The sequence below is a fragment of the Plectropomus leopardus genome, chromosome 17, assembly GCF_026936395.1.
Source record: "Plectropomus leopardus strain MGB_pleo_1.0 chromosome 17, ASM2693639v1, whole genome shotgun sequence".
NCBI classification, from domain to species: domain Eukaryota; kingdom Metazoa; phylum Chordata; class Actinopteri; order Perciformes; family Serranidae; genus Plectropomus; species Plectropomus leopardus.
In genome coordinates, this window is record NC_142192.1 from 13,055,029 (window position 1) to 13,077,434 (window position 22,406).

Consider the following 22,406-nt stretch of genomic DNA (forward strand, 5'->3'; position numbering starts at 1 on the left):
CAAGTGGAATTACTTTGTTCTTTCTAAGTTTTGGCAACCTCAGTAAAAAGGTTAGTCTAACTTAACTTGATCATCACAGAGGATTTTGCTAATGATGAAGTTAGACGATCTGCGAATTCTGTTTAAGAATATAAAAATATGATTGACTAGTAGAATACAAATATATGGCAGAGTATACTTGGTTTACTAAAGTTTCTAAAACTTGGAAAGATTGACTTAATTTAACTTGTGATTTTGTTGTGTGTAATTGTTACAGTAATCATCTATGGATAACCTTCCACCTAATATAACAGCAAATTTATTTTCTGAAGCTGTCAATGTAATATAACTCTAATATGCGTCCGTGTGTGATATTTTGTTTACCAGCATGTATGTTTTCTTATTTTCTCCCTACCTGTATGCCAGATATCTGAAATTATATTTGAATAAAGTTTATATCTGATATGTTTGAAAAACACTGGGTAAGAAGAGCAAGATTTATTTATTTTTTACTATTATTAGGGTCCTTGAAAGGTCATGGAAAAGTTCCAAAATCCTCCCTCCCCCTTTTTAAAAAATATTTCTTTAATCTTTATTTTTAATTATTTTTTTATACACACACACACACACACACACTTTGTAATTTACTTTTATTTTATTTAATACTTATTTTCTTTATTTTTTATTTATTTGTTTTGCAATTTAATTTGTTTCAGTCTGTAATCACAGGAGGGATTTGGAATAAGGGTGGGTGGGGTATGTGGATACGGGAGATTAGGGTGCGTGTTAATAGAATTGGTTTTGTTCATGTTCTTCTTGCTCTGCGCCTTGTAAAAAAACAGTTAAATCTGCCATCTCGGATATGCCTCTGCTCAGTGCCAACAATTCTAGTGTAAAATCAATAAAAAAAGATTTGAAGAAGAAAAAAAATTACATTTTGCATATTTATAAATACATTTGTGTTACAAACTTGGACTCCAAAGAGGCGCGTAATGGGTTAACGTGCCTGTTTCACTGGTGTTCTGTATCTCTAATGTTACCAGAAAACACTTCCACTAGTTATTTTGCAGAAAGAAAAAAGTTAGGCTATTAAAGGTCAAATTCAAGCTTTTTTTCCCGGGGCTTTCAACAACATGTCACAGAGTTTGAAAACAAAACTAAATAAGCTTTATCCACAAGACCAGGGGCTTTTGTTTCTTAGAGAATAAATGGTGAAAAATCTGTATAAAATTATTGAAATTTGCTACAATATCTGTTATAGTGGAGCTTGGAGTGTCTGGTTTAAACATTGTAAGTGGAGATACATTTTAACAAATACATGTAATTAGTTAGTGTCACATTTTGAACGCACTGGCTTAAAAGAGCTCCACACAAAAATGTTACAATCATCCCCGATCTCCCCTGTGTCAACCAGTTTCAGTTATTAGCAGGTTTGATCGGTGTTGCTTTTTTTCCATCACAGAATATGCATTTAAACATTGATTTAATGACATGTTTCCGTCTCACTAAACTGCAGGGTTGCTAGGCGACACAAGTAGGCTACAGCGCGAGTGGTGCATAAATATTAATTAATGTTACGTAGGCACAGGTGTGAGCTCATCGGGGAGTTTTTTTTTTCATGTCTTTTGCAAAAGCAGTTTGACCGTGACTCAGCCAATCACAGCGCAGCACCGCAGCTGACCTGTAAAGGTGTGTGATTATGGCGCGCAGCCAACCGGAACCACCTGAGCTCCAAACAAAAGACACAACCTGGGAGCAGCCATGAATGCCTCGCGGTACGCTGCGTGCCATGCCTCCTGCATGTGTGTTTAAATGGCTGCGGGTGCCTAAACGAGCTGCAGGGGGCATCCTCGCCCTTGCTCGCGGAGACCCCCTCCCCTAATGTTAACACACACGACGCTGAAGTTGGCTTACGATTCGTAGCTTCACGTTGGCAGTTAAGGGGAAAGTTAAGGTAAGGGTAACGTTAATGAGCGACCAATTTTTTGACTTTTTGCATGTAGACATTAAAGGTGAAGCCTCAGTGCTGTCTGAAACCCGCGGTCACGTTTGTACAAACCTTCATTCTATTTGTGAAAATGCAAATAAAATGGACATTTCACTGCGTTTTTCACATTAAACCAGGTCCATATGAGAAAACAATATGCTTAGACAGGTCAGATCTGGAGTAGATTATCCCAGAGTGGCTAAATATTCCTTAAAATGCAGTTTCAGTTTTGTGAAACCTAAAAAGGGACATTTCACTGTGTATTCCATTATTCCACTTTACTCAGAAGGATCAAACCTGGACTAGATTATCGCATAGTGGCTAAAGATTCTTTGAAATACAGTTTCAGATTTGTGAAACCTTAATTCTATTTGTGAAAATGAAAAAAAGGACATACACTGTGTTTTTCACATGAAGACCACATCAAACCAGGTCCAGATGAAAAACCACTATACTTAAACTTGCCAAATCTGACCTTTATTATCCCAGAGAGGCTAAATACTCTTTGAAATACAGTTTGAGATTTGTGAAACTTTTATTGTATTTGTGACAATGCAAAATGAGGATATTTTACTGTTTGTTTCATATGAAGACCTCATTGGAACAGGTCCCTTTCAAATCTAGACTTGTTAGATGTGGACTCAATCAGTGGTTCCTGACTGGTGGGTCAAAGGTGGGTAGTGGGTCCATTCTGAGTGGACCACAAGTGACTCATAAATGTGTCAACTACGTTTTATTTCTTTGTGTTCTAAGCCAGCATGTTGTTTACATTTTGTTTTACATTTTATCTAATGTGTGGACCCTGAACTAATGGCTAAGGAGAAATTTGGACCCTGTGGCTGGACCAGTTGGGAACCACTGGACTAGATTATTCCAGAGAGGCTAAAGATATTTTGATTATAATAGTAATAATAATAATAATATTGAAAAGGTTTATTTGTATATCACCATTTATACAACAAATGCAGCCCAGTGTGCTTCACAACAAAGAAATAACACGCACCAAGTGCTTCACATGAAAAGACACAAAGACATAATAAAACCTGCATGTAGAAATAAGATAAAATCAGAATACATACAATGCTTATTCATATGGATAAACCCTCTTGATAATACTAGTTAAAGTAAGATAAAGATAGAATGCCTACCATAAGATAGCAAAAAAAAAAACCCATTGAGATAACATTAATAAAAAATAAAGCTCAAAATAGAGTGCATCTAAAATAAGCTACAGTTTCAGATTTATGAAACCTTTATTGTATTTGTGAAATGTTAAAAAAAAAAAAAAAAAAGGACTTTTGACTGTTTTTCCACATGGGGACCACGTTGAACCAGGTCCAGATCAAAACCCAGGCTGCTAAGTAAAGCTTTGAATCTGAAGCCAACTTCAGCGTCGTTTAACATACACACACATGTATAGCCTACCCTCTCTCTCTCACACACACACACACACACACACACACACACACACACCCCTCCTTCTGCCAGACTCCCAGGCCAAGCAGCGTCGCCATACGGAACATCCTGCCCTCAACGGAGAGGGGGAGGAGAGAGAGAGAGCCTGAGTGTGTGTTCAGACAGAGAGAGGAGGGTAGAGAGAGGCTGTGTGTGTGTTCAGAGAGAGAGAGAGAGAGAGAGAGAGAGAGACGAGGTCTGGCGTCTCCCGGTAGTAAATCTATCAGGTCTCGAGCACCAAAACTCGGAGAAACAGACGGAGAAGAGGGAGAAGAGGCCTCGCGGAAATCTCCCTGTTACCTGGACCAGCAGCCGTGCGTGAAACCTTGGATTAAAAGAAGGACGGATGGTCGCGCGGACGGGCTGCGCGCTCTGAAGTTGGACAGACTACCGAGACACCGACAGCAGCGGCAGCAGCAGCAGCTTTTGTCTCCCCCACCTCCCCCGTGAACCCCGTGAAGGCAGCGGCGGCCCCGGGAGGCTGTGCCCGCGCACCCCGACTATGAAGCTGCCCTGGCTACTGGCGCTCGCGGCGCTGCTCGCTCACACCGCCACGGTAAGCACGAGCTTCATATCCTTTGTTAACCGGGGAGCTCTTGTGCACACAGGAGCCAGGGCATTTTGTGTGTGTGCGTGCGTGCATGAGTGTGCGTGCGCTATCATCAATGAGACAGTGACGGCTGGTGATCGGTAGGAAATCCTGCACTCGACCTACTTATCAGCCCTTATTGGCCGTCCGTGACTCCCGCGAGGGGGGCTGGCGACTCCCGTGCACCCCACCCCCCGATTCTCTCTCTCGCTCTCTCTCTCTCTCTCTCTCTCTCTCACACACACACACACACACACACACACACACATACACACCAGCCTTTGTGTCTCAGTGTCGGGGTTTATTGTGGCCTGTGTCCCCTCGAGTCAGGAGGTGTGTGTGCCTGCATGTGTGTGTCGGTAATTAGCGGGTAATCTCTAATTGAGCTTGATTACGGGTCTTTGTGCGGTATGTGGTGTCTGTGTCACCAGCACACATCCGCCGTTAATTTGGGGGGCTCCAGTCATACTGCGGCTTTAATGACTTTATTACCGGGTAGGCGCGCTATAGGACGTGTGTGTGTGTGTGTGTGTGTGTGTGTGTGTGTGTGTGTGTGTGTGTGTGTGTGTGAGAGAGAGAGAGAGAGAGAGATTGGATGTCCGGTATCCAACCTGTAAGGTGCACGCTCCCTTAACAGCCAGTTAACGTCCTAACGCCAGAATCCAACCGGGGGCATCCTCCCGTTATAACCGGAGGCGTGTGTGTGTGTGTGTGTGCGTGCGGTAGTGTGTGCGTGTTTGTGGCGAAAAGTGGGTGGGGTAACGGGAACGTTAACGGCGATGCGGTGCGCGAACGAACGGAGGCTTGTTAGATGGAATGATGTCATCGGGAATCGCGAGAGGGGAAGCTGATTAGGAATGCGCGAGCCCCCCCCCCTCTCTCCTCACACACCTCCTCTCCGGAACCATCCACGCCGAGCTTCACGCGCCCCCCATAGCACGCCCACACCTTCCGTTACCGAATAATCCCGATTTATCCTATGAGGAGGACGGAGGTGGAGGAAGAGGAGAAGCTCATTGAATCATTGAGAGAAAAGGGAGCGAGCACCGAAATGCAGATCTGCTTTTAAAATCTGCCTAAATTTACAACATCCCTATGACAGGGATAGCCTACTCAACTTGCTGTTCTTAGGAGACACTTTTTGTAAAATGACAGGAGTCCAGGGGCCCCATCATGTTTCTAGGATTTTCGGATTTTCTTGGATTTAGCACAAATTTAGGATTTTAGGACATATTTATGAATTTAGCCAGTTTCTTTGATTTTAGCACTTTAACACATTTCAAGGATTTTAGGATGTATCTGGAAATTTAGGACATTTCTAAGATTTTAGGCGTCAGATGATGCTGATGCCGTTTTATGCGCTCTGCCACCTTATGTATACTAGAAGTTTATAAACAATTCCAAATGTGAATCACTATGTTTTTTGTTATGAAGTCGAAAATGGTTGGGGCACCCAGCAGGAGGACAGATTTGGCCTGTGGGCCATAAGTTGAGTATCACTGCTTTAGAATATTCCCTCCGGTCTGTGGTGTTCAGTTCCGGGTTTATAGTACTCTTTATGATACTGCTTGTTGTTTTATTTGCTTCATTTATACCTTTATTCATGGCTGGATAAAGCTTTCAGAAGCTTTGGGGCCAGAATGTGAAGTTGGGTCCCTTTTGATCCCCAGCTACCACCCTCTACACAGTGCATTCAAGTGTATATTTAAAGGGGGGGGGGCACGTCCCTCCCAATATTAGAGCATGTGCATGTCCCTGTCAATAATAGTGTGAAAGTAGCAGAGATATTTACATATTTATGCCATAAATGGATACAGAAAATAAACACATTGGTGCCTAAATTTCATCAGAATACAGGAAATAAAGCGTTTGATGCTCAAAAAGTTCTGGCAGGGGACCTCCAAACCCCGAGTTTTATGTGTTCTCCACAAGGTTGAAACAAAATACGCCCATGGTGCAATGTGGATTTAACATGGAGGGATTACTGAACAGGCCAAGCAGGCACAGGCCCAGAGGGGGGGCTCAAGGTGGAAGGAGGGGCCCTTGACCCTTACATGTAAACTGTCAATCAAATTAATATGTATACATGTATTGACCAGGAAGAGATTCAAAATGACCACAAGGAGATACAGGCAAAAGACACAAAATAACTACCAACAAGGGGCAAACAATCTTATGTTTACTGAACTTAAGTGTCAAAAGCACTTTTATGATATTAGATATACTTATTGTTGAAAGTCAAATTACAAACAAATGCTGGTAATCAAAATAATAATAATTTAAAAAAACCCACCTTCTTCTTCACCCCTTAAAGGTTCCTTAATTACCTTTGACTGCATTAACCCATGATCTGCTTGCAGTGGAATATCTGTGCCCTGGGGCCCATTATCTGATAATCTGCCCCTGCCTCAAAGTTGCCATAAGGTCCATTGCAATCACTGCTCCTTTGCTGGAATGATAATTTAGGATATGTCTGTCTCCTTTACTGAAAAACCCCATAATACAACTTTATAGACCTATGTAGAAAGCACGGCTCCTGTGGATCCTTAAAAAGTCATCAAAAGCATCTAATTCATCAATCTAAAAATAAGGCCTTAATTGCTATTAAAATGTCTTAAATCAATCTTTCAAAATAAAAGTCTTAAAAATGCTAAGACATGAGCAGAAGAATGTCATGAATAGTTTTTATTATGACATGCATTGTAAGATCTTATAACAATTGGAAATATCTGTTCCTCAAATAATTCACAAAATGCCTATCACATTACCACTAAGCAGAGGAAACAACAGCACTCATACATTGACCACATCCAGTTAAATGACACATTTACAAGCTTTTGGTGTTCAGCTCAAGAAAGCCTTTGTAGATGTTGTAACTTTTTAACTTGACCAAAAAAAATCTTAAAAATGTGTCTTAAATTTCATTCCAAGTGGCATTAAATAAGGTCTTAAAAAGTCATGAATCTCACTTTTCATAAGCTGTAGAAACCCTGAACAAGTGAGCACAATAGTAACACTGTGAACTAGATTTTAAAACAATTCATGGCCACAGAATCCCCTAAAAATGTAGAACCCAACTTAGTTGATAGTCTATTGTATCACAAATACCCGACGAAAATCTAAAATCTTTTTATCAACCAAAATCGATTTCCATGCAGTAGTCCTGCAGCTGTATAGGTCCCCTCGAGCTCTGTGGCCGTGGGGCAGTTGATTGCCTTGCCTCACCTAATTCACCGCTCGGACACAATATTTGTATTGTCAACATCTCGGAGTTCCTTTGTGCCGCTTCTGCTGTGATGCTCCACTGGTTTTGGCAGAGCTTTTCAACACTACTTACACACGCGCACACACACACACACACACACACACACACACACAGACACACACACACACACACACACACAGATTATTACTGGGTCAGTCGGTTGCAATCTTTGCCAAAGATCCTTGGCCTCCGGCTGACCTAATCTGTCTTTAAGTGTACAGATGGAGACAGGTGTGACACATATATACACATGCACACACACCCTTAAATATACACCATGTTAGGAGAGCACAGATGGATGCAGGTGGCGCTTGAATCGGTAACACACACTTCAACAGTCTAATAATTGCAAGACTCACCTCGCGCAACCCAGACCTTGAGCACTCACACACACGACCCCTGGTGACAGTTGCTGACAGGATCTTTCTTTAGATGCGTCCTGGCTCGAAACCAGCCGACTCTTGTGTGTTTGTGTGTGTGTTTCCTCTGATGAGTGATCCCCGGTGTCGTGTCTCAGTGGGTATTTCCTGTTATCGGAGTTGTGACATCATATCCGGGCGACTATATTTTACATGGGAGACCGATTTTCCCACAGACATCTGTTGTGTCCCACGGATAGCTAGTGTGTGTGTGTGTGTATGTGTGCGTGTGAGCATCCATCTGCCTTCATGAGAGTGCTGACTGTCCATCTGTCTGTGTGTGGGCTCAAAAATAGTGAATCTTCACTGCCAAAAACTTGTTCTCGCCAGCCTTCACTCCTTGAAAAAGTGTGCGTGTGAAAGTGTGTGTGCGTGCGGCGGAAAAGCGCCATGTTCTTGAGGATCATGTTTAACTCATGGAATGAATCAGTGTTTTGTGCCACCGATAGCTGACAAAGCCCCCCATAGAGAGATGAAGAAAGAGAGAAGGAGCAAGAAAGAGGAAAAAATAGCCCGAACGAAGCGGATTGAGGGAGAGTGTGGAATGTGAGAGGCAATTTGACACAGGAAGTGGGTCCTTCTCACTCTGCTGGAGGACAAAGTCCCCCTCACAAACAAGCTGGCAGGTAAACTACTCCTGGTGTGGAGGAGATATTTCAGGTGTGTGTGTGAAAGGATGGGTGAGGGTATGAGGGTCACCTTGCAGTCGATAGAGGAAATGAAAAGGATCTAGGTTCATATCCGGAGCTGCATTCAGAGGCCCGACGTCTGGAGGTGAGCATAGAGAAAGAGAATAATGATAGCCTTCAGTGAGAACCCCCCTCGTCCTCTACCCGTCTCCTCCCCCCCCCCCTTTTTTACTATTTTTGTGTGTGTGTTGGACTTGTACACATGCTGCTCACCTATATCTGAAAGCAATTTCTTATCACACGGGAAGGACCGGCGTGGCAGATGTGCTGCATTTGACTGAAATTAGTTTTTCTTTCTCGTGGAGAAAGTTTTACAGTCTGATTCAGCTCAGAGGGAGGAATGGAATTTCCCATTTACTATTAGACTGATAACAGCGTGTGGGGACGGAGGAACCTGCCGTCACAATACCTGCACTTCTGTGTGTCCTCCCTCTGAGCTGAAAGAACAATGGGAGCGCAGAATTTGCACTAACTAAAAGCTCGGTGCCGTGTAGAAAACGATCAATTTGAGTGAGGATAAATCAGAAGACGTCATTATTGGCCCCGAGGGAGCACAAAAGACCTAACCGCAATCTCTGGGACCCTAAGAGACCCACCATAGACATATTTTAGTCTTTTTTTTAAAGGGGTACAGGGCTGTTAATGGGGAGGTAGCAGGTCAACAATATGCCACATAGATGTGGTATACATCATCCGAAAGCAGGGAACCTGAAGAGTAATTTCAATTATTAATACTTAATGAGACCCATAACCAATATTTGGAACCGATATGCATTTACAATAAAGACGAAAACCTTTTTGGCGGTATTTAGAATTTGGAATATAACAAAGCCCAACACGAAGCTTTGATTAAATGCCTTTAGAAAATGTTTAATCAAAACTAAGACTTGGCCCTATCTAATTTCCCAGAGCCCATTTGATGTCTCCAAATGGCTTCTTTTATCCAACTAACAATCCAGAAATCCACAGCTATTAATTGTCATGTATGACAAAAACATTAAAGAGGATTAAGAAGCATGAAACGAGCAAATGTTTAGCTTTTTTACATATAAGTATTACTAAGATGATTATTCACTAAGTAAAATAGTTTCCAATTAAATTTCTGTAGATCTCCAAATTGCAGCTCTAATGGTGAGCACTTCTGTTCTAAACCGCTGCGAAACCCCCTTATTGTCAGTACAGCTATAAAAGCCAAACACCCTTTGAATGCCCAAGGTGTCATGTTTGTGGCTGTAAAGTTTATGAGGCTGTGATAGTCCCAGAGGTCACAATAAGACATTTTTTATACAAAAATGGCCTCACGACAATGGAATAGCTACAGTGGGGGGCTAAAATCATCACACATGAATAAAATTTGTCACTTTGAGTCCACAAGAGTCTCAGTCTCTGCAATTTATGCAAATCCAAGACAGTTCAGGGACCCTAGTATACAGAAAAAATTGAATACACCATTTTTAGAATAGGCAAAAAGAAAAGATTTATTCCTCATGCAAAACACTGCATGTTTTTTTTGCCAAAAACTGCACAGGAGTAGCATAAAGCAGACTTAACTAAAGGGGAGACTAGTGGGTGCCTGTAGGACTTATTTTCAGATATCTTGAGCCGAAAGGTCAAGGGACCCCTATGAAAATAGACATGCCAGATTTTCCTCTTGCCAAAATTAAGCCTAACTTTGGAGCAATATTTATGCCCCCCTCCAACAGGCTAACATGACATGGTTGGTACCACTGGATGCTTTAGGTTGTCTAGTTTTACATCATACCATTATCTTTGCTAGCTTTAAAAAAGGGGCAGCGCCACAGCCCTTTAAAAGCAGTAACTTCAGCCGTCATCCCCGGCGGTCCCTTGGGTCTCTTAACGTCAGTAACAAACTGCATACTGTGTCACGTTTAAGTGTCACAATTTTTCTAAGGTCAGACATATTTTATCTTTTGAACGTGCTGAGGAATTAATCCATGCTTTTGTAGACTGCATTATTGTGATTTATTATATTGCTGCCTGAGTCTTGGTACTGCAGCTGGTTTGCTTCAAAAAGCTGAAGCATGTCTTCTGCTGACGACAAAGCGCAGGAAGCTCATTACTCCAGTGTTGGCTTCGCGCCACTGGCTGCCAGTGGAGTTTAAAATTCAATAGAATATTTTTGTCATTAACTGTCAGGCGCTAATCCATGAGTACAAACTCTAAGTCCACTGGACATTGAACTCAGTTTAACAAAAAAGATACACTAAGCATTTGCTCTCTTCGCCCCCAGAAAAGTTTGGAAGGATTTACTTATCACTGACAGCAGGGGCAAAGTCACATGTTGAAATATTCGGGGCTCAGCCCAAACTGAGGGGGTCTGAGGGCATGCTCCCCCAGAGAGATTTCTATATATTCAATATTTATTTAAGCCATTTGAGATAATAGAATGCCTAAAAACCTGTACAAACTGTGATAGTTGCCAAAGAAAAAAATCATCCCACAGAGCCTACATCCTGTTTGGTATCTAACTGATCTCCAGCTGTCTTTGTGATTCTGAAACCAAAACAGAACAAATGCTGAGGATGCCTAATCACTCTAAAAAAGGCAACAAGTGTCTAATTTTACTATTTTTAAGTTGCGTAACATAGGTAGAGTAGGAATTTGGCATAAATAGAATTACACATAGAAAAGTAACTGAGCTTTTGCTCCACTGATTTGCCTGTCCAGTCAGGGAAACTGAGGGGAAATGACATAGTTGAAGGTATTTTAAAAATTAAAAAAAAATAGGTGCCTTTAAAACACATTCAGGGCCCCAGAAGCCACCAGCTTGCTTTGCCACTGTTGAATAGTTTAAGGCCGAAGGAAGTAAAACTCAAAGTAAAAAGCAAAGATTACAGAGTAGTCTTGAAACTTTATACAAATATGTGTACCAGAACTTTACTTTTTCCGTCTTTCCTCTCCCATTAATCATCTCACAACCCTCAGCTTTAACTGGTGACTGTTTGTCTGGGGCCAAACCTCCAAATAGTTCAAACTAGCTCCACCTCGATCCTTAAAGTCCATTTGGCTGACAATAGTTAACAGGATTTTAAGTGCAGGTGTTTTACTTTTAAGGAGAATTTTTACATTGCAGTGTTGGTACTTTCACATATAACTAGTTAAGGTTGCTGGCAGGGGAAGGCACCAAATTTTCTGGTCTATCCAATATTGGTCTCTGTGTGTGTCCGCCCTGTGTCTGTCTCATGCAACTTTTGATTTTTTTTTTACAAAGTCAGTTTTCTTGTTCCCTATTCTTTCTTTCTTTCTTTCTTTCTTTCCTTTTTTGGAACCCAGGTTTACCTTTTCATGGGTAAGACGTGACAGTGTAAGTTGTGCTCCAGCAGTATAAGCAGTCACTCAGTCAACTCTAGCTGCGTTAAGAGACAAAACTCAGTGCAGGGGCGGACTAAATCGTTTTGTGTATGTGTTGTAGTAGCTGATCACGGGGGCAGGAGAGATGATGAGGATGACAGCAAACTTTTGTTAGTTTTTTAAAAAAAAAAAGAACTATATCAAATGCGTGCGTCCTTACGTATCATTGTCCTCTCTTGCGAGTCCATGAATGGAGCGCAGGCAAAGCTTTTCATTCCTTTTTTGTTCTTCAGCAGCAGTTTATGACTTGCGGGGTGGATAGTTGATCACATCGATGTATGAGAGGAGCAGCTGCTGCGAGTGAATGCAAACTTTTACACCCAGCAGAATGAGCGGTTCAAGTAGGACAAAAGAATAGATTTATTTTAGTTCCTTAAAAAGTCATGGAAAAGTTGTAAAGTTTTGTCTATAATATATGGGAATCCTACAGATAACCCAAACCTTTCTCTCCAGGCTTTTTTAGGGCCACCCTCCCATTGGGGCCTCGAGTAATCAGTAATCAGTGATCAGTAATCAGTAATCGCTCCTGGGTGCTCTATAACAACATCTTTACTTACCGATACCCAGCTGAGGTGCCATATTGCTGCACTTTAGAGTCAGTGTGAATCTCCGTTCACAGTGCCAGTCACAGTTCGGAAAGTACCTGTTTTATTCAATCATTTGGCTCCAAAACATTGTGCAACACTAAAACTCTCCCTGTGGAATGTGTTCAAGTCATCCCACGAATTACAAAGAATGCAGTTATAGCCTGAAATCGTCCAGCTGGAAACTTTGGCTCCTCTCATCGCAACCAGAAGCACACACAAGTGCGGACATGCTTGCTCACATATATGCTCCGATGCACATTAAAGTCCTGATTATCTCACACACTCGCAGTGCTTGGGAGGATTCGCGGTGGTGTGCGGCAGTTTTGTTGATTCTGTGAGTCAGAGGGAGACGGAGAACGCTGGAGGTGTTTTAGGTAGGTCAAAACAGGCTAGAAACACAGCTTGTGTAGATACTAAACACACACTCTCACACACACACACACACACACACACACACACACACACACACACACACACACACAGTCTCCCTTGCAGTAATTGGGCAGCACTGCGCAGACATACTCACATACATATTCTCTGGAGAGGGGGGTTAGATGAATATAGAGAGAGAGGAGGAAGGAGGGAAAGGGATGGAAAAAAGGGAGGTGTGTAGACCACAGGATAATGAGAAGGAGTGGAGGAAATAAAATGGAGAGAGGTAAGGATGGAAAAAGAGTTCAGGTAATGGCGAGATGGGGATGCCAGATAGCAGGAGGGAAAAAGGGAAACAGATCGAGCGCTGAGTGGTCGATAGAGGATGACAAAAGATGGGCAGAGCCCAGAAGCAGAGGGAAGGACAGGACCAGGAGTGGGAAGAAAGAGTGGGAGGCGAGAGGAGGCGAAGATGGGGGACACTGGGATATGGCGACGAGGAGAGGAGAGAGGAGGGAGGAGGGAGGGGATGATGGGGCTGGATGGAGATGGAGGGACGGAGCCCGGATGGAGGGATGTCGAGTGAGAGGGAGAGTGGGGGTGGGAGGAGGGAGGCTGCTCATTCCCAGGAGACCGTGCTCTACCTGCTCTCTCAGCGGCCGTTGCCATGACAACCAGCATGGCTGCCGCTGTCACAGCTTTATCGTCCTCCTCTCCTCCCCGTCCCCTCCCTTTCCCTCCCTCTCCTTTCTCTCTTTCATTCTGTTTCGTCTCGGGTTTTTTTTCTTCCTTGTCACCTCTGTTGCCTCTCTCATTCACAGCTTTTTATATCCCATTCTCTATTTTCTGACTCTGCGCTTTTTTCTTCCTCTTTCTCTCTGTCTCTTGATACAACTCCCTCTGCCTCTCTTCTCCTCCTCCTCCTCTTTTGTCCGTTTGTTTCACTACAATAAATAAAAAAATATAGAAGTGGAGAGAAGAGCTGTGTTTCGCTTTTACAGCAGTGTGTGTGTGTGTGTGTGTGTGTGTGTTTGTGCTATTACAAGACTCTAAATTAGAGAGCATAAACGCAGCACCAGCTCCCAAAACCACAAAGCATTCTGGGATTTCTGTGCTTTTGCTATAAATGAAAACCTCAAAAACAGGGCGCCTCCTTCCCACTACAAACCTCTGTGTGTGTGTGTGTGTGTGTGTGTGTGTGTGTGTGTGTGTGTGTGTGTGTGAAGCACAGATGTTGTCCATCAGCATATTAACTCTTTGAAATCTAAGCAAATTTGCTGGATTTGCTTCAAAAAACCAGAAAGCAGACAAAGAGCAACTTAAAAAATGACCCCAAAATTAACAAGAAATCAGTAAAAAGTTACAAGAAGATTCCCTTAAATTATCCAAAAAAAGTGAACGAACAAATTTTGGTACTAATAAATAAGTAAATCAATAAATAATAATTTCTGAGAATTATAATAGTCATAAATAGAGTTTTCTTGGTATTTTCCTTTGTTATTTGAACATTTTCTAATGATTCTCTCTTTTTAGCTATTTAGGTAATTTTATTGTCACCTTTAACTAATTTTTTTTTTTACATTTGAGGGACATTTCTTGATTACTTCAATCCAATTTGCTCTATGTTTCAAAGCTTTAAATGCTTGTGAAAGGCATCAGAACGCTCCACTAGAAAAAACGATGTTGATCCAGCTCTCAAAGGGTTAACGCTGCTGAGATGGTGTTAACTTTTTTTACTGACTTTATTCATGTGTATCTCTGAAGTACTACACTCTCTTTCTTCACTAGCTTCTGTAAGGACGGGTTTATTAGGTTAACGAAGGGCCGGATGGGCGGGGTCACGCATAGCTGAAACCCAGTGCGGTCCAATGGGATTGCAGGAATGTGTGTTTGCCATCAGACGGCTGATAAGAGCGGGCTGAGGCCGTGATAAGGGCGGCATTTACACTCCCGATCAGACCCTGAGTGTCGTTGCTGTGAGGCTGGCCTCCATCTGACCTCCGGCACGCAACTCCCTCCATCTCCCTCTCCATCTGTGGCCCGTGTGTTTGTTGATAGTAATTTTATGAGCAACTTTACATTTAAAAAGGTTTGTCACTTGGACTTTGTTTCAGCCTCGATTTGAATCTGAAAACTTAGTTTGACGGCGGAACAGTTGCTTTATTGATAAGTAGATCAACAGATCATTAAAATCTTGGATATAGTGGTTTGACAAAGGTCCACTTCTTCTTCAGCTTCTTCTGGAGTATTGATGAGTCGAATCAAACAGTCTTCATCAGCAGATGGAGTTTTCCCAGTTGTTATGGAGATGGAGCTACACTGATTAGTCAGTTAATTAGTCAATAGACAGAAAATTAATCTTTGAAGTAATTTTTTAAGAGACGTGCCATACTTCCGTTCCTCCGGTCCCTGCTTCTAAAACGTGAATATTTACTGGTTTTTGTTGTGTTTTGTGATATCAAACTGAAGTGACTGAAACATCACTTCAGGCATTTTTATTTATTTATTTTTTCAAATTTCTGACACTTAATGAACCAAATGGTTGATAGAGAAAGACAATTGATTATAGAGAAAATCATTAATAGCAGCCCTAGATTTGTCAAAGAATTGTATTTACCAAAAATCTTGACAGTCAACTAATTAAAGTCTTTTATTGTGTAGCATTTGACAAAGTATTGAAGCACTGGATGTTGTCAGGTGGAAGTCTTTTAAGGCTGGCAAGGGCCACGCAGGATACATCGTATTGTATAGTAGAGCAGCAGATGCTCACTGACGGTCCGACATTGACCAGCGGCCAACCGTCAGCTTAGTGTCTCAGGGCCCTTAAGGTGTCAACCATCACAGTTTCAGTGTCTCCTGTTCAATTTTCTGATGGGGACCTTTTTTCTGCGTGTCATTTCCCATCTTTCTCGGATCTTATCACTCTACCAATAATCCATGAATTGGCAAACAAAGAGGCGAACACTTTCTGCTTCCAGCGTCTCATCTTTGATGATTTACTGCCCTTTGATGATTTATATCTTTGTAAATCATCAGTTTGGGCTCTGGGAACTTGCGATGATTTTTTTTTTTTTTACATTTTATAGACATAAACAATCATCCATGGACATCAAACAGACATGGATTTGGCCATAAAATTATATCTTGTGTGATCAACTGTGCATTTTTTTTCTATGATATGCTAAAAAACAAGTGATAAAATCTTGGAACGAGGTTGTTGCTTTCGCTTCAATCAGCCACTAATTAGACCAAATCTTTTTTGCTTTCAAAGCTCGGATCAAGGAACTTTTCTCGTTGGCTGCAAGTCATCGGCGGAGACGTTTTTGACTGCGTGTGGCTGGAAATGCTATCACTGTCCCCCTGGGAGCCCGCCTTTGAAAATGGCCACTATGGCCACTCAAAGCCTGCTAAGTTTGTTTGCACTTAATGGTGGTTGAGAGTGCTTGTAAATGAAGACACAGTGGAAGATAGAGAGTGCGTCGTCCTGGGGGATCGGCCCCGCAGGAAGAAGGTAAAGATCAGGTAAAATGGGAACAATGTCAAGCCAAATTTAAACAGAAAAGATTTTATATGGGTGAAAATTGGAATGGCTCGGTGATACATTTGTACTTTGCTTCACCTAACAGCTTTCATGACTCAGGGGGCGTTGGCAGAAGTGAAAGAGGTTGAGTAGAAAAGTACAATCACAGTTCGATTTTCCCAGATGCATGCATGCACATGATTGAATATATAAATGTTTTGTCATCCAATTTGTCATCTCTTCATTTTGTCTCATCTTTGATCTGTCAGCTTTGCAGTTTCTATTTTCAAACGCGACCGTCATGTCATCTTTTCCTCTGATAACAAAGAGATTGTGTCAGTTTTGATTCACAGATATCCATTTCTGATGCATGCATATCATCAAGGCAGAAATTGAATTAATTACAGATTTATTTTTGATAATAAGTTGGTCTCATCTGTCACTCCGACGCAGATCTACTTGTTTGCATACTGATGTGTGCAACCTGTGTGTGTGTGTGTGTGTGTGTGTGTGTGTGTGTGTGTGTGTGTGTGTGTTTGTGCACTTGCGTGGTCATCTGGTTGCTCACTTGGTTATAGGATGGACACAGGAAGTGAGTATTTATAGATCCGGCCTTCAAGCCTCAATTCAGGAGGGAGCTTCCTGAGTGGTGCACAGAGGGGGGATTTTATATAGGTGTGTGTTTTTACGTGTTTACATGTTGAACGGAGGCAGAGAAGGCGATGAAGGAGCACAGGGAGGCCGCTTGTGCGAACGAGAGTGAAAAATACTGTGTGCGAGAGGCATGTGACTGTGTATGTGTGTGTTTGAATTATTTAGCCCAGCGTCCCGACAGAGGAGTGAACGAGGTCAGGAGCTCATTGCTGCAACGTTTTTCCTCTCTCCATCAATCCATCTCTACACCCTCCACCCTCCACCCACCAGCCTCCTCCTCTTTCTCCTCCTCCTCCTCCGTCACTGCAGAGCTCCTCTTTTATTCTGCCCGTTTTAATAAACAGGAACTTAGTAACAAAAGGGGTCTCTTATGTTACTCATGTCCCTTCAATTATGGGCAAATCATGAGGGAAGAACATCGATCCAATTAAATACAGACACTGAAACCCGCTGTGTGCATGTGCGTGTGAGTGTGTGTGTGTGTTTGTGTGTGCGTGTGAGTGTGTGTGTGTGTTTGTGTGTGCGTGTGAGTGTGGACTTGCTCAAGTAAACCTTTGAACCCCAGTGCTTTAAAGGGCTCTTTCAAAGGCGTTTGCAGTCTGAACGAGCCATTGAAGCTAATGAGCTGTGTGTGAATGTAAGTGTGTGTGTGTGTGTGTGTGTGTGTGTGTGTGTGTGTGTGTGTGTGTGTGTGTGTGTGTGTGTTGCAGAGTGGAAATGTCTGTGTGTGTGTGTGGTTGGGTGGGTAAGGAGGATCCTGTAATATTGCTTGGTGGTTGCAGCAGGCTGTTTCCCCATAGGGCCTTTCTGTAAACACCTCCACGTGCATGCACACACACACTCACTCAAACACGCACACGTTTGCGGCAGCAGGTGATTCATTCTTAATCTTTCATTCCAACAGTTGTGGATTAACCCTAATCTTAGCCAGCAGAGACCCAGGTCTGAGAGGCTGACTGACACTGAGAGCATGTGTGTGTGTGTGTGTGTGTGTGTGTGTGTGTGTGTGTGTGTGTGTTTGTGTGCGTGTGCTCGAGTGTATTGTTTATGGAGCTGTATGTGTGACATGATAATTGTTTCCCATGTTGGATGAGTGGGGTGTCTGTCTGACAGGACATGATATGACTGAGGCAGATACACATGACAGATTGACAGGTCACACAACACTGTAAGATTAGACACAGCAGGAGCAGGAGGAGGTGCAGAATGAGGAGAGACATGACTTCTTCTGACACTAATTCCTTTTCTAACATTTTAAAATTAGCTCTGTTGTCCCAGCTGTGAGTTACAGTTGTATTTAGATGGGTTGAGTTGGGTTATAGTTCACATTTAGGGCATTCTATTTATACTTTAGACTATATCTATCTATCTATCTATCTATCTATCTATCTATCTATCTATCTATATATATATATATATATATATATATATATATATATATATATATAAAACACCTTTAACCCTTTAAAACCTGGAGCAACATCACTCTTTTTTCCTTTCAGACCCATTTCACAAGAATTTAAACCTTTGATTTATTTTACAACATGGAGAAAAGGCAATGAGCAACTTCACAAAAAAAAATCACAAATTGCAACAATTAAGTTGATTTAGAAAATTATTTTAAAAAGCCAATGGAAATGTCCAGGGGAACAAATAGCAAGGCAAAAACTATATAAAAAATTACATATCTAATTATCATCATTACCTTTTTGTGTTACAGAATTATTATATTTTAAGCACTTTTTCCATGTAATTTCCCTTTGTTTCTTCTTATTTATTTATGCATGTATCTGTTTGTTTGACTAATTTTCAGATAAATTTCTTTAACTTGTCACTAATTCCTTGCTAATTCTTGTGTCATTTCTTCTGTTGTTGCTCATCGCCTTCTTCCCATGTTTTTGACAGAAATCAAGCAATATGCTCAGGTTTCAGAGGGTTAAATCACATCCCCGGTCATATTGTGCACCTATTGAGCAATATAGGGTGAGACATTTTTGTTGGCGTCTTTGTGACCCTGCTTATGCACCCTCAGATGTTTGTAATCGTCTGTTTTTACACCAGCTGCATGACACAAATGCCATCAACACGCCCACTCGCTTGCAGTGAATTATTCGGACAATGACCTGCTCTTTTACACATGAGCTCAGTCAGACATTACAAGGGATTTGTACTAGTTATTTACATTTTTTCTCTCCTTCTGTACCACCACTGCAGATGGATTTCTGTCGGTACTGAAATAGTTTTGAGGTTTAGGTGTCATGGTTGGCCTGGTGGTTAAGAGGCATAACATAGACTGATTACAACGTCCCCAGTTTGATTCTTTTTTTGCTGTTGTTGCATGTCGTTCCCCCTTTCTGTCCTCTCATTTCTTACAGTGCCCAGTATTGATGTTCAAAATCCACCCCTAATTGTGAAGAGATATATTTGGCTTTGTAACCGCTGAACATAAATTGCATCTTAAAACCTAACAGCTCTTGGGAAATGTTCTCAAAAAGAAAATTGAACAAAGCAGAAAAGGTGTGGCGACAGATTTGAAAGTGATTAGATATTGTGCAGAGATGGAGGGAGAGGAGATTTGAAGAGAATGAAAGGGGAATCAGGTCAGAGGCAATCACAGACAAAAGTGATATTAAAGGAGGGGTGGTGGCTCAGGTGCAGCGCAGGAACAGAAAAGAAAGAGGAGCAGATTGGAGAGAGGAACAAAATGCAGCGGGCGTGGAGAGGAAAGGAGGATAGACCAGACAGAGAATAGAATTTGTTAATATGTAAAAGTGGTAAAAGGATATGAGTAGCTCATCAGAAAAATAGCGTGAGATGAGTGGGGAGGGACTGGCTTTAGGTGGAGCGAAATGATAAAAGAGTAGAGGAGCTGACGAGGAGGAAAATAGAGAAAATGAAAAGGAGATGGATTGGTAGCAGCAGAGAGAGGGAGAGACGATGAGAGACTGGTGGTTAAGGCAGGAGTGTAAAGAGCTTAGAGCAGCTGAGACGGATTGAATGGAGAGAACAACCTGGACAGGATTACACCGAGACAGAGGAGAGAGGAGGGCTGTAAGAGCACGATGGTATCATAACCCATCTATCTCCCTGTCCTCCAGTTACACGTTTCCACTGGTTTACTCTGGCCACTTTGACACTCGCAAGCTCCACAGTCACACTTTAATTAAAGCGAGCACACAGTATCAAGGAATTAATGATCACCAATTGTTATACCAAGCACTTCGGAGCTAATCTATGTGTTAGACAATCATTCTCCAGCCATTAGTTTCTTAAATCCACCTCTTAATTAATTAGTCAGTGAGTAATGTTGCCTACTGAGGGATGAAGCTTTGCTGCTAAAGAATAATCAGCGATGGATGAACACATTCGCACCGGAAGCTTGGTATAATATTTGCTCTTCAGATGAGGTGATTTAGCAGAGGCTGAAGGAAGATAACACCGTCTCAGTGGCAACGGGGAACTCCTGTTTTGCACATTTTACCCATTAATCCTCATTATCTGCTTGCATACACCTACCTGCCTCGTGCATTTGTAAAGCTGACAATTTGTGGTTTTTAGGGGGAGTTACATGTTGGAGTTAGTGATGAACCACAGTTTATCCCACGGCTGCCGCAAAGGGGGTTCCCAGATATGGTCGTCAAGCACAGGTTTTTGGTTTTGACTCCTAATTGGTGTAATGACAAAACTTCAAAGCGAATAAGCATATTCCCCCGAAAACGTTGAACTGTTCCTTTTAAAATGTGACTCATGAATGTAGCAGTCATCAATTAGCTGCAAGAAGTTCAACCAAAGAGTGATTTTTTTCCTTGCTCAGATTATTTCATTCCAATTTAATAGGCCTGAAGAAATGATTTATGTTTTACGAGAAAAAAGTAAAGGCATAAAACGAACATTAGGAACAATAAACCTAATTTTGTGACTTTTCTCTCTCATACTACCCAGTGTTTTACCTGCAAGATGCAAGAACTTTCAATGCAATGCCATCACGATGAAAACAAACATATAAGCTTTGTATAGATAAATTATACTCATGTCTTTGACTGTGACTGACAATATTTTTCATAATCTATTAAGCAAATGGTTGTTTTTTGATTAATCGTCTATTCTCTTCTTGGTCATAAAAAATACACATTATTGTTCAAGGTAACATTAACAGATGCCTTTTTTTGCCCCAACAACTAATAATCCAGGTGTAATTTCCTCCAAGTAAGAAAATGAATTATTATATTATTATATATTCATGAATTTTTTTTAAGCGCTTGAAGATCCAGTCATCAATATTGAGAGAAACAATATTGAATGGTCAGAGTTGCCATATTGACATTAAAGGTGTTTTGATTGATTAATAACATCGAGTGACAAGAAAACATTCCACCATAAAAGTTGCCCCTGGCTGCCAGCAGTAGCCTTTGAGCGGCACATTTAATAAAATTATTTTTTCTCAGTCTCTCACTGCTTACTGTTAAATAGCAGAGATAAGGGGCAGCAGAACATTCTTTCTTTTTTTGGAACGACTTAAAAGGTAAAATGTATTTTATAACATTAAACAACGATAAAACCAGGCCCATGGCCACCTGGGGCTAGCTAATAGTCTGGCTTCTACTAATGCTATCTAGGTTACAAGTATGCAATAAAAGAATATAAAAGTCTATCAATACCTTTGAAATTTCATGGTTCTTGATACCTAATTTAATATCACGGTAGAAATATAAACATTAAATCCTCTGTACTTAAACATACACTCCTTTTATTAAAAACATTTAAATGAAATTCAGTTTAAATTTTCTTAATCTCAGATAATCTTCCTCGAATGCAAGTCTATGTGGGCGAGGAAACATATATTAATATACAGCCTACAGTATATTAACATACTTCTCCTCTTTTGTTGTTGTTGTTTAACATGCGTACATGTAAGATGAGACAGTTCGTTTTTTGTCGTGGGCTATTTGTCTTGTATGTCCTCCACTGTGATACGGATTAATACGTGACCAACGCAGTGCTCTACTGAAATTTTAACATTTTTGACTAATGGCAAAGTCAAACGTGCAGAGCTCAGAGCAGAATGGACACTCAGCTCCTCATCACACTGCTGGCATATGTAGCATAGTGTAAATTTGAATTCCTACATCTATTCAACAGCCACCTTCCATGTGTAGTTCTGTGGTAGGCGTTCTTCTTTCTTTGGCATTTAACGGCAGACTGCAACACTTATGCTGCCCTGTCACATCTGAAAGAATTTGCTGCATGCCCGGTGCTTGCTCTACCTACAGTACTGGAGAAAAGCGAGAATCCTGCCGTTATGTTTTCAGCATTTCAGCATTGATGTTAGGGTGTCAGCTCTTGTGACACTGCTAATAACTAGCATTAATGACAGTAAGGCAGGCCCAGTTCCAGGTCAACATCTAACATTTCTGGGGGTGCTCTGTGGTAGCTGCAGTGTGGGCCAGTGTCGCCTAATACTTGATACTTAGCCAGATGTTTGTCTGACTGCTGCATGATATTCTCAGCATGATGAACT

At 41.6% G+C, this 22,406-nt stretch overlaps 1 protein-coding gene across 2 annotated transcripts in view; it reads left to right on the plus strand.

Annotated features, from left to right (window-relative positions):
* The first annotated feature begins 3,433 nt into the window (after positions 1 to 3,433).
* The window catches only part of sdc3 (syndecan 3), a 47,630-nt gene continuing 28,657 nt past the window's right edge, over positions 3,434 to 22,406 (plus strand). Inside the window, exon 1 of one of the 2 annotated variants that reach the window (XM_088090357.1) lies at positions 3,434 to 3,977. In XM_088090357.1, the coding sequence (XP_087946483.1) occupies positions 3,924 to 3,977 (54 nt within the window). In that variant the 5' untranslated portion in view covers positions 3,434 to 3,923. The remainder of the gene's footprint in view (positions 3,978 to 22,406) is intronic. The other variant, XM_088090358.1, reaches the window with a different exon arrangement.